We start from the raw sequence: 11,913 nt of genomic DNA on the forward strand, positions 1-11,913 counted from the left end.
CGTGCACCTTGGACACTCGTGCACTTGGACACTCGTGCAGCTGTGGTGACACTCGTGCATGCTTGGACACTCGTGCACCTTGGACACTCGTGCATGCTTGGACACTCGTGCACGCTTGGACACTCGTGCATGCTTGGACACACGTGCATGCTTGGACACACGTGCACGCTTGGACACACGTGCATGCTTGGACACTCGTGCATGCTTGGACACACGTGCATGCTTGGACACACGTGCACGCTTGGACACACGTGCATGCTTGGACACACGTGCACGCTTGGACACACGTGCATGCTTGGACACACATGCATGCTTGGACACTCGTGCATGCTTGGACACACGTGCATGCTTGGACACACGTGCACGCTTGGACACACGTGCATGCTTGGACACTCGTGCATGCTTGGACACACGTGCATGCTTGGACACACGTGCACGCTTGGACACACGTGCATGCTTGGACACACGTGCACGCTTGGACACACGTGCATGCTTGGACACACATGCATGCTTGGACACTCGTGCATGCTTGGACACACGTGCATGCTTGGACACACGTGCACGCTTGGACACACGTGCATGCTTGGACACTCGTGCATGCTTGGACACTCGTGCATGCTTGGGCACACGTGCATGCTTGGACACACGTGCATGCTTGGACACTCTGCATGCTCTGGCAGGCACATGTGCACCCGCAACAAGGCGGCAGCGGCACGTGTGCTCCCCCAAAGCATGGCAACATGCACATGGGCTGCAGCACATGTGTGCCTTGCAGCGGTAGCACATGCGCGCACATGTGCACACACGCATAGACATGCATGCATATGCATGTACACGCACATGCATCCACACACGCCTGCATGCACACACATGCACACCCCAGCCCAGCCAACATGGACGTGCATGCACACACATGTTTATGCACACAGACATACACATGCTTACACACATGTGCACACTTTGACCCAGCCAGCAGGGACACACATACACGTGCATGCACACACACGTGTACACACGCACACACACATACACATGCTTGCACACACATGCACACCCAGGTCCAGCCAACAGGGGCACACATCCACGTGCATGCACACACATGTGTACACATGCACGCACATGCACACACCAATCCAGCCAACACGAACACGCATCCACACTCCGTTCCTCCGTCCTTGTGTCCCTCCATTCCTCTGTCCCGTTTTCCCTCCTCCATCTCCCTGTCCTTCCCCGTGCCTCTCCATCCCCGCATCCCTGCATCCCACTGCCCCTGCATCCCATCGAATGCCCTGCACCGGGCCGGGCCGGGCCCGGGGGCGCGGAGGTGAGCGGGACCCGCAGCCGCGGCTCGCTGCTGCCGCCTGCAGGGCAGAGGAGGAAGAGCCCGGCTCAGCCCGAACCTCCCCGATGCCACAGGGCTGATTCCAGCACCTCCTAAAATCCCATCTCAGTCTCCCCTCGGGCAGGTTTAAGCCATTCCCCTTGTCCTGTCCCCACAGGCCCTTGCCCAAAGCCCCTCTCCACGTGTCTTATAGGGGATTGTCCTTTCCCACCACGCTGGTCCATCCCACCTGGGGATGCTGGAGGAGCTTTTTGAGCACCCAGCACTGATGCTGCAGAGCTTGGCCAGGCCCTGCTCATGCTCTGTAGCCCCAGTGCTGAGAATCGGGGGATGCTGAGCCTCCTTCGCACTCTGGGGAAGGTGCCAGCATCCCCACCTCTGTCTCCATGAAGATCCTGGTGCCAAAACCCATCAATGGGTGGAGGAGACCAGACGTGAAGGTTTTCCAGCAGTTTGAAGCTGGTCATAGCAGAGATCTGCACTTTAAAGGTCAGGATTTCCATCTGCAGCAGTGCTGGACTCTGGGCTTGGCTTGTTTGATGGCAAGGATTGGTCCTTACATGCAAGCAGTGGATGAGGAGACGCAGCCCACATGGCTGTTAATGCTTTGAGAGAGAGAGATAGGAGACTGAGCTGAGCTCTTAGGCAGAAGCTCTTCCCTTTGAGGGTGCTGAGGCGCTGGCACAGGGTGCCCAGAGAAGCTGTGGCTGCCCCATCCCTGGCAGTGTTCAAGGCCAGGTTGGACACAGGGGCTTGGAGCAAGCTGCTCCAGTGGAAGGGGTCCCTGCCCGTGGAGCTGGATGAGCTTTAAGGTCCCTTCCAACGCAAAGCACTGGCACTGATTTACCCACGCTGCTGGCTACGGCGTTGTCTTTGTGCGCTGCAACGGAGGCAGCATTTGCCTTCTCCCTGTAGGGGCAAGGCTGAAGGTCTGGGTGCGCTGAGTTGCCAAGCCCATGTGCTCCTGGCACAGGGATGTGGAGCCCAGCCGCGCTGGATTCACTGCTGCCAGGCTCTCTGTTCTGCCTCAGAGCCCTTGCGCGGTGGGAGGCCTGGCTCAGAGGCTCCTGGTGTCCTCCCCCAAGCTGAGGGGGACTGTGGGGGTCTGGTGCCCATCCTCATCCACAGCAGAGGCCACGGTGTCCGTCTGTGTTCGCACCCAAGTCCATCTCTGCACCCGCGCATCCCCAGTCCCAGCCCTGGACATGAAGCTGCCTTGTCCGGAGAGGAGAACATTGAAGGGGAAAGAACAGATGGGGGGGAATGAGGGACTCCACAGCAGGAATCAATGGTGGCTCATCCATTAGGGGCTCTGGTGGCCTGTCGCTGGTCCCAGTAAGTCTTGGACTTGCCCTCTCCCAGGGATTCACCATTGCCTTGGGTCTTTCTGCCACTGCTGCACCCCAAAACACTCTGTGGGCTCAACTGGGGGCCCTTCGCCCCCTTTTCCTCCCTCCCCTTTGCCACTAAGACCTGAGGCACTCCAAGGACACGGTGGCTGGGGCTGGGCTGGTGGGTTTGGGGCACCCCTCTGAGGTCCCTGCACCCCCAAACAGGGGGACTGCTGTCAGCTTCCCCCTGGAGCACCCCGAAATCCTTCCCCTCCCAGACAGATGCACCCCCCCCCGCCTCTTTGGGAATGGGGGGGGGGAGATGGGAATGTGTGTGTGGGAACCCCCAGCTTGGGGCACGGGCTTTAATAGGTAATTAATAATAAATGAATCCCAGTCCCCATCCCAATCCCAGTGACCCCCATTCCAGGCGCCCCCCCAATAGGAGCAGGTGGTCCCCAGTAGACCACGCCCCCTAATTTGCATACAGTCCCCCTACCCCGAAGCGCGGCCCCTTTAAGGCCCCTCCCGGCGCCGCGAGGAAGGGGGGGGAAGGAGGCGTGGCGTCACCGCCGCCAGCCAATCAGCGCGCGGCGTTTTCCGCGGGAAATCCGAATTTCGCGGGACGCCGTTTGGCGCTTAAAAAAAAACCCAACCCGAAAAACCGGAAAAAATAGAAAAAAGAATACAAAAACCGCCCCTAAACCGGAGCGATCGGGGCCGGGGGGGGGGCAGCGCCCGAGGCGGGGCCCAGCGCAAGGGGAGGTTTTGGGGCTAAACCCGCTCTTTCCGCCCCGTTTTGGGCGCTTCCCTGCGGGGCTCTTCCCTCCCCATAATGAGGTGGTGACCCCCCCCCCCTCCAAAGCCCCCCCCCGTCGGGGGGGCCGCTCCTGCCCCGTCCCTCCCCCGGGCGGAGGCTCCTCGGGAGGACTTTGAATGCTGCGGCTCCCCAGGGCAGTGCCCCCCGCTGCGGGGAGGGGGGGCCCCATCCTCCTGCCCCCCCCTCCGCATCACCAGCACCGGCAGCACCCGGAGGAGGTCGTGTCCGTGATGGGCTCCTCCGGGCGGGGGGGGCCCAGCCTGCGCACCCCGCCGTTACCCGCCGCCTGCTTCCCGCAGCTCTACACCCATGTCAGCGGCCCCGCTCCTCGGGGGCGGGCTCTTTATGGCACCCCCCAGAGCCCCCAGCTCAGGACCCTGCGCTCGGCTTCAGCGGGACGGCTGCAGGTAAGGAGCCTGCGCCCCATCCCCTCCTCGGGCACGGCTTAGGGGGGGCTCCGTGCAGGGGTGGGTGACGGCAGCGCGCACAGCACCATCCCCTTCCTCATCCTGGAGCCTCCATTGGGGTCTGCGCCCCTTGGAGGTGCCGCTTTGGGGATGGGAGGGTTGAAATCAGAAGGGGCAGTGAAATGGCTCGTAGGCTTCTCCACTTCCCTTTGCCTCCGTGGGCTCCCGGCTTCCGCTTTTCACCCTTTGGAGGCCTTTTTGCCTCCTCTTTCTGGCTTGGCGAACCTCTTCCCACCTTAGGGGGGAGGCACCGTTCCTGTTCTATGGGGCTGTGACCCCCAGGGTGCGACACGGGGTTTGGGGCTGGGACCCAGAGACATGGTGGGGACAAGGGGTGGTTCAGCGCCACCGCCCAAGCTCGGTTCCTGCTGCGGTTACAGCAGGGCTTGCAATGCCTTTGTTGTTTTTGGGGGGGGGGGAGAAGGGGTTTGAAGCAATCCTCATCCTCCATGGGGCTTTGAAGCAGGGAGCAATGTGGGTTGGCATGGGCAAGGGGCCTGCCTGTGTCCCTGTCACCCAGCCCACTGCCTCCAAACAGGGAAACTGAGGCACAAATGGGGCACTGGGCAGTGTCCGGTATTGGGGTGCATGGATGGCTCTGCCCATCCCATCCCCTCCCACCCCATCCCATCCCATCCCTCCTCCTGAAGGGTCCCCGCTGGCAGCTGGCATTTAATTCCCACCCACCGCATCCATCCTGGGCGCGCATCCAGCCCTCACTGTGAGCCTCTGTTCTCCCAGGTCCTGGGGGGGATCCCGGACCCCGCTCCCTCCGGCTGAGGGGGGGGTTAAGGCTTCATTGATGGATTGATTCCCCCTTTTCCCTGGGCCATGGCTGTGGCTGGGGATGGGGATGGGGATGGTTTTGCTCCCCCCTTTGTGCCATGGCTGGGGCTGGTTGGGCTGCTCTAAGTCCTGTCCCGGGGGGCTCTGGGGCCACCTGTCTCCTCTGCAGCCTCTTTGTCCATGTGTCCTCTTTGTCCAGCATCTCACATCTGAACCATGTGGGATGCTGCATCCTGCGCTGTTGGTTAAGGAGGCACCTGCCCCTTCCCCTAAAAGCACCCTAAAACCTCAGGGTCCCGTTTCCATGCATCCCTGTGGAGCTGGTTTTGGGCTAAGGGCCTCTTTCACATCACCATCACCAAGCCAGGAGATGCTCAGGGTGTTCTGCCCACAACTGTGCCCTGAAAGGGGATCTGTGGGGCTCATGTGACACCTGGGGGGCATCCCCCTCACTGCCTTACAAATGGTGTCCGCATCCCATTTCCTGATGCTGTTACCCCATTCCCAGCCCCACACCCCATTTATGATACAACCTTTGTGTGCAGATCCGAGGCAAGCATTATAATAAGCGTTTCCTCCTCATTCCCAAGCAGGGTAATTGCTGCCACTCCCATCTCCCTGCTGGATTTGTGCTGGATAACAGAGCTGGGCCGGCTGGAGGGAGCCCATCACCCTGTGTCTGGCCATGGGGAACAGGGCTGGCTTGTTCCTCACCTCATGTATATTTCCCCTCTGATTTGAGGGTCCTAGCGTGGGTCAATGTGTTCACCCCCATGAACAATGAGTGTCCTGCAGAGATTTTAGCATGTGCCAACCCCATCCTCACTATTTCCCATGGCCATATGGGGTCCCTATAGTGGCTGTGGGGTCTTGGATGGCTCAACGCTGCGAAGGACCCAGCGATGTCCCTGCATCCTCCATGCTGGAATAAAGATGTTCAGAGTCCGCTGTGGTTTCGGTGTGAGCTGGCAGCGCTGAGCAAAGAGCACCCTGTGGGTGCTGGGCTGCGGCTCTGCTGGGGTGACCCATGGTGATCCCATCCCCTCCTTGATCCCATCAAGGGTGTTCCTGCCTGGGCAGGAGTGGGGGGGCCTGGGGGTGCAGGGTTGGGATGGGAGTGAAGGTGGTGGCTGTTGTGTTGCCCTCAGAGGGGCTTTGACAGCCAGGGAATGTCTCCAACCATCCGTGCTGGGATGGGGATGGAGGTACCGGATGCATCTTGGAGTGGAGAGTGGTACCCGGGGTGAGGGTACTGCCTTCTCCCTGGCTCTGCACCAGAGCTCATCCTCCCTCCCCTGCCCACCATGGGGCTGAAACCCCTCAAATCTGGGGGTTCTGCATCCTCCTGTCCCTGCTGGCTCTCATCCATCCCAAAGGCTGCACTGGGGGGATCTGATTCAGGGGCCCCTTGTCATGAGCAGCATCGCTGGCACGGTGCCGTCACCCCAGGGTGCCCATCCCTGGGTGCTTCTCTGTTTTCCCACCCCCCCTCAAGCACAGGGGGTGGCACTGGGGGGGGGCTGGCACAAAGGCCGGGCCTGGGCAAGCCTGGAGAAGGCAGCGGGTGCTGTTGGCAGCAGGAGCCTCCAGGAGGGACAGGGCTGCTCTGGGGCTGGGTACAGCCCCCGGCACTGGGGGTGTTGGCAGGCAGAGCTGGCGGGGGGCCCGGCTTCACCCCCTGCATCCCCATTGCCTTCATTCCCCCCTCCCCGGGTCTGAGCCCCTTTTCTCACCCCAGCATCGTACTGGGGGATCCCCCCATCCTGGGAAGCAGCACAAGGAGTGGGGTCCCCCCCATGCTCTGGAGTGGGGGGGGTCTTGGTCCTTCCCCCCCATCTGCTCTGGATCATCCTGAGCCCTGGCAGGGTGCTGGGAGCCCCTCGCTGTGCCCCACTCAGCTGTCGTGTGCCTAATCCTGCCCGGTTCCGGCAGCTGGGACACAGGAGAGACCCCCTTGTCCATTGTCCTTTGCTGCGCATCCCCCCCACACTGAGCCCCCCAGGCTCCCCCCAGCCCCAATGCATTTGGGGTCCTCTTCCCCCCCCCCTTCCTGTGCAGTAGGGGTGGGAAATCACCTTTGGTGGCTCTGGTCCGGGGGACACCAGGATTTGCTGTGGTTGCTTCCGTGCCTCAGTTTCCCCACTGGAACGTGGGTGCGTGGCGAAGGCAGGGTTCGGGTGCCAGGAGAAGGGGGGGGATGCAGGATGCTGCTCCCCCCATCCCAAATCGCTCTGGCAGATGCAGGGGCTCCGGTCGGGGGCAGGTGGTTCCCATGCACTCAGTGTTAACCATTGGGGTGCCGGCAGCCCGGGGCCGGGGGGGGGCGGGCACGGCACGGGGCTGGCGATGGCGGCGAATTCCCTGGGGAAAACCGGCTCCGGGAGAGGGAGGGAGCAGATTCCCACAGGAGCTTGAGCCCAACCTGGCTCCCTGGAGGGGGCGGAAAACAGCCCCCGGCGCCTCTGCCCCCCCCGAGGTGCCCAACCCTTCCCCACGCATTGGGGTGCGCTCCCCAGGGAGCCGCAGTCGGAGCCAGCACCGGGACCATGCGGGATGTGCTGGGGGGGACCCTGTGGGACAGCCCGGCCTGGGAGCAGGTACTGGGGGGGGGCTGCTTTGTGTTGCTGTGTGTGTGCCCCAAACCCCCCTGCTTGTATTTAGGGGTCTGGTGTGGGGGGGGGATTTCCATGTGATTCCCTGGGTCTCTTTGCCCCAGGTGATGCTTTGGGGGTGCCTTGGGGGTGATTTCCAGTTGCTGCTTAGCCCTGGCAACGGGACAGGGTGTGTGTGAGATGCCCCCCCATTTCAACCCCCCCTTGCCGTGCCCCACTTCCCCTCCAGCTGAGTGCACATGTGTGGGGCACCCCATAGCAGCTGGGTGCCCTCAGCTGCCTCCAACCACGGCCAGGAATAAGGGAACAAGGAGGGGGGGTGATGAAACCCCGCGCCCCATCTGCCAGGGTGGGAGGGCAAGGATCCAGCCTTGGAGCTGCCACGTTCCCAGGGCTCGTCCCTAAGGAGCTGTGCCAGGAACTGGGAGCAAGGGGAAATCCCCCGTGGCTGCCATGGGGGGAGCCGGGACCCCCCCATCTCCTCCCTCCCTGCTGGGTGCTGTGGGAACCCTTCCCACAATGGGCTTTGCAGCCGGATGAGCCCCTTGCAAGGAACCTCCATTGGGCTCCACCACCTCCGGAGGTCCCATCCAGCTCAATGCTTTCAGCACAGGCTGCGGCACCCAGGGCTCACCCATGGCCCCGGGGGGTGCCTGGCTCCATCCCAGTGTGAGCTTTTCTCTCCTGCTCCAGGCCAAGAGGAAGCTGGACCTGGAGGGCCCCGGATTCCGCACGCCCAAAGGGAAGGGCAGGACCTTGGCACAGGTCCCCAGCCCCAGGAGTAAGTGATGCTGGGGGAGATGGAGCAGGGGGGGAGCCTGTCAGAGCTGCTGCCACATCCCCTTGGTGCTCTCCCTGGGGGGGCTATGGCTGGGTTATTTCCCTCCCAGGTTCGGGGTCCGCAGCGTTCCCTGTCCCCAGTGGGGTTTTCCCCTCCATTCCCTGCAGCCCCCAAGTCTCCCGGGGAGAGAACGCGCTACGACACCTCCCTGGGGCTGCTCACCAAGAAGTTCATCCGCCTCCTGCACGAGTCTCCCGACGGCGTCGTGGACCTCAACCGAGCGGCCGAGGTGCTGGGGGTGCAGAAGCGCCGCATCTACGACATCACCAACGTGCTGGAGGGCATCCAGCTCATCCGCAAGAAGTCCAAGAACCACATCCAGTGGATGTAGGTGACGCCGTGGGTGCGATGGGGTAACGGGCGCAGGGGAGGGGGTTTGGGATGCGCAGTCACTCCGTGCTGTCTCTGCCTGCAGGGGCACGGGGATCTTTGAGGACACGGCGGTGATGCTGAAGCAGCAGGCGCTGCGGGGGGAGCTGGCCGAGCTGGCCAGGATGGAGAGGAGCCTGGACCAGGTCCTGCAGGACTGCGACCTGCAGCTCCGGCAGCTGACTGACAACGAAGCCAACCAGAGATATCCTTGCTGGATAGGGACACGGGGCAGGGAGGGCAGGAGGAGATCCCTGTCCTCCGGGTGGCTTTCCCTGGGCTGGTGGGGGGTGTTGGGAGGATGCTGCTGGGATAGGGGCTGAGCCATCCCGCTTGCAGCCGGTCCTTTTCCTATAGCCCGTCCCTGTGCACGCTGGCCTATGTCACCTACCAGGACCTCCGTGCCATCAGCAGCTTCCAGGAGCAGACGGTGATCGCCGTGAAGGCTCCTCCGGAGACACAACTGGAGGTGCCGGACTTCAGTGAGGTGTGTGTGGGGCTGGGAGCTGCTCCCCCCATTGCAGCAGGGTCAGGGCCAGGCTCTGGGTGCATCTGCACCATAGAACCATAGAACCATGGAGTGGGTTGGGTTGGAAGGGGTCTTAAAGCTCACCCAGTGCCATGGGGAGGGACACCTTCTGCCAGAGCAGCTTGCTCCAAGCTCCATCCAACCTGGCCTTGAGCACTGCCAGGGATGGGGCATTTACAGCTTCCTTGGGCAACCCATTCCAATGACTCAGCACCCTCCCAGTAAGGAACTTCCTTATCTCCAACCTGAACTGCCCCTGTTTCAGCCTGAACCCATCACCCCTTGTCCTATCACTACAGTCCCTGATGCAGAGCCCCTCTCCTGCATCCTTATAGCCCCCTTCAGACACTGGAAGCTGCTCTGGGGTCTCCACGCAGCTTCTCTTCTCCAGGCTGAACAGCCCCAATGTTCTCAGCCTGGCTCCTATGGGAGCTGCTCCAGCCCCTAAGCACCCTCGTGGTCTCCTCTGGACTTCCATGTATTTGGGGCAACCCAAGGGTGCAGCCCAGCATGGCACTGGGTGGTTTTGGGGTGTCTCCATGGGGCTGTTTGACCCTGGGCTGGTCATTCAGGGGTTGCAGCACTCTGCCTGCACCCCCTGCATAGGTCGGGGCAGTGGGGTGGGATATGGGTGCCCTGCTGAGCCTTGCTCTGCCCCTCCAGGATAACTTCCAGCTCCACCTGAAGAGCACCACCAGCCCCATTGAGGTGTACCTCTGCCCAGAGGAGATCCCTGAGGACAGCCCCACCAAGGACCACAGCATCCCCTCCACTGCTGCCTCCCCATGGCACCACAGCAGCCCCCTTTCCCTGCCAAACAGCCCTGGGCCAGCCCCACCGCCCCCCAGCTCCATCCCTCAGAGCTGGGGGGGGCCAGGAACCCCCTCCTCACCCCCATCTCTCCCTCTCTGTGTGCCGGGGGGGCCCGGCTCGCTGCTGGAGGTGGAAGCTGGGCTCCTGGGCTCCCCCCATCACCTCCTGCAGCAGACCGAGGACCAGCTGCCCTGCGCCTCCTCCAGCCTGGACTCGGGGCCCTTTGGCACCTTCTCGCCCCCCCTGGGGCAGGACGATTACCTCTGGGGGCTGGAGGGTGAGGGCGTCAGCGACCTCTTCGAGGCGTACGACCTGGGGGAGCTGCTGCAGCACTGAGCACCGGGGGCATCCCCTGCCCTGCTCCCGCTCTGCCCACTCGTGCGCTGAGCGCGGGGTCTCTGCGTGGGGCTGGGGTGATGGGGAGCTCACGGTGGCCACCCTGGGTGGGTTTGCCCTGTGTTGGTGCTCACCTCAGGGCTGTGGTTGTCACCTCCAGGGATGGGGGAAGGATGCAGCCAGGTCCCATGGGGTGCTGGTGTTGGTGCTCCCCACTGTAAGCTCCCACCACTGTGGGTGCATGGGGTGGGTTAGGGTGGTAGAGAAACCCCTGTCCAGAATGGGCTGCATTGGGAGGGGGGGTTTCATGGTTTGGGACCACTCCCCACTTAGACTGGGTCTTTGGAATCATCATGGCTCATCCTGAGCTATTTCCCACTCCATGGCTGGAAGATCCCTACTAAACCCCATGGAGAGGGGCTTGGGAAGCAGTGTGGGATGAGCCCCTGGACATGGAGCTGGATGTGACTTGGAGTTGCGCTGTTGTAAGATAGATGTACTTATTGCACTGTATTTATATGCCCCCCCCCCCTTGGCGCGGTGCTGGTGGGGTTGGTTTGCAAGTGAGTGTACTGAAGTTTTCCTCCCTTTGGGTTGGTTCTGCTGTGGGTTGGCTCTCGGGTGCTGGGGGTGAGCGTGTTTCTGGCATGGGAAAATTTGTGGCATTTGATGTTTTCTGCCCGGGAGGGGGTGAAATTAAATAAAAGAGACCTTTGGAGTTAGAAGGGGCTGTTTTAAGCAGCAAAATGCTGGAGGAGGGAGGTGTTCTGCTGGTTTTACTCCTGGTTTTGGTGAAAAAAAAAGCCTATTTTGGGGGCTTTTTAACTGGCCAGGCTGCTCTGGAGGAGCTGGTGGAGATGAGGTTGAGGGGAAGCTGTGGCTGGAGTGAGGGAAACGGGTCTGACCTGCTGTGGGTCGGTGATTTCCAGCCCAAATCCGGTTGGGATGAGCCTCTGCCCGAGCTTGAGCCCCTTGAACCAGGAGCGTGGGAAACGCCCCAGGGTTTGGGATGGGATGGGATGGGATGGGATGGGATGGGATGGGATGGGCTTGTACACCGGGTTTGAGGGCTGGCTGGGTGGCTGCGTTGCAACCCAATCTCGGTGTGGCTGTGCCCATGGAGGGTTCCTTCCCCATGGGGCTGGCCTGGGTCGCCAGCTCCTGCCCAGTCACACTGTGACCGGGTGATGCTGGTGGTACCCAGCACTGAGTGGGGGATGCAGTGATGGTCAGGGCACCCGGTGATGTCCGAGGTACCTGGTGATGGCCAGTGGTACCCAGTGATGATCAGGCTATCCAGTGATGCTTGATAGTACCCAGTGACATCTGATGACAGCCAGTGGTACTTGGGGCTCTTCTGGTGTGGCAGAGGAAGACAAGGAGGAGGAAGAAGAGGAGGAGGGAGAAGAAGAAGAGGAGGGGAAGAGGCGCAGGAGAGCCCCGAGCCAGGTAAGCTGGGTGATGGGCACAGAGCGCTGTACCCACGGTCCGCATCTCCGTGTCCCGGCGCAGCGGGGGTGGCCCAGGGCCATGTCGCCCCCGCCGCCCCTCGCAGTCCCCAGGCTGGCCAGGAGGTGGCAGGGCCACCCCAGCAAAGGGGCTGTCCCCAGCCCCGTGTCCCCCAAGGGAGGCTCTGGGGGTGCCTTGTCTTTTTGGGGCGTCTTACC

General features: G+C 62.1%; 1 protein-coding gene across 1 annotated transcript; it reads left to right on the forward strand.

Annotated features, from left to right (window-relative positions):
• Positions 1-3,558: 3,558 nt before the first annotated feature.
• On the forward strand, positions 3,559-10,256 carry E2F2 (E2F transcription factor 2). The gene is made up of 6 exons (XM_061373703.1): positions 3,559-3,900; positions 8,052-8,139; positions 8,307-8,526; positions 8,615-8,773; positions 8,941-9,055; positions 9,761-10,256. Exons 1-6 carry the CDS (start codon positions 3,610-3,612, stop codon positions 10,244-10,246), a joined length of 1,359 nt encoding a protein of 452 aa, XP_061229687.1. The 5' UTR covers positions 3,559-3,609; the 3' UTR covers positions 10,247-10,256.
• Positions 10,257-11,913: the final 1,657 nt, after the last annotated feature.

The sequence above is a fragment of the Neopsephotus bourkii genome, unplaced genomic scaffold (assembly GCF_033783945.1).
Source record: "Neopsephotus bourkii isolate Nb327-2 ecotype Australia unplaced genomic scaffold, CSIRO-AGI_Nbou_v1 NB_1632, whole genome shotgun sequence".
Classification (NCBI taxonomy): Eukaryota; Metazoa; Chordata; class Aves; order Psittaciformes; family Psittacidae; genus Neopsephotus; species Neopsephotus bourkii.

Coding starts and splice junctions, on each gene's coding strand:
- E2F2 (XM_061373703.1), top strand. CDS start 3,610: ATGCTGCGGCTCCCCAGGGCAGTGCCCCCCGCTGCGGGGAGGGGGGGC. Junction 8,140..8,306: donor ACAGGTCCCCAGCCCCAGGA/GTAAGTGATGCT, acceptor CATTCCCTGCAG/CCCCCAAGTCTCCCGGGGAG. Junction 9,056..9,760: donor AGGTGCCGGACTTCAGTGAG/GTGTGTGTGGGG, acceptor CTGCCCCTCCAG/GATAACTTCCAGCTCCACCT.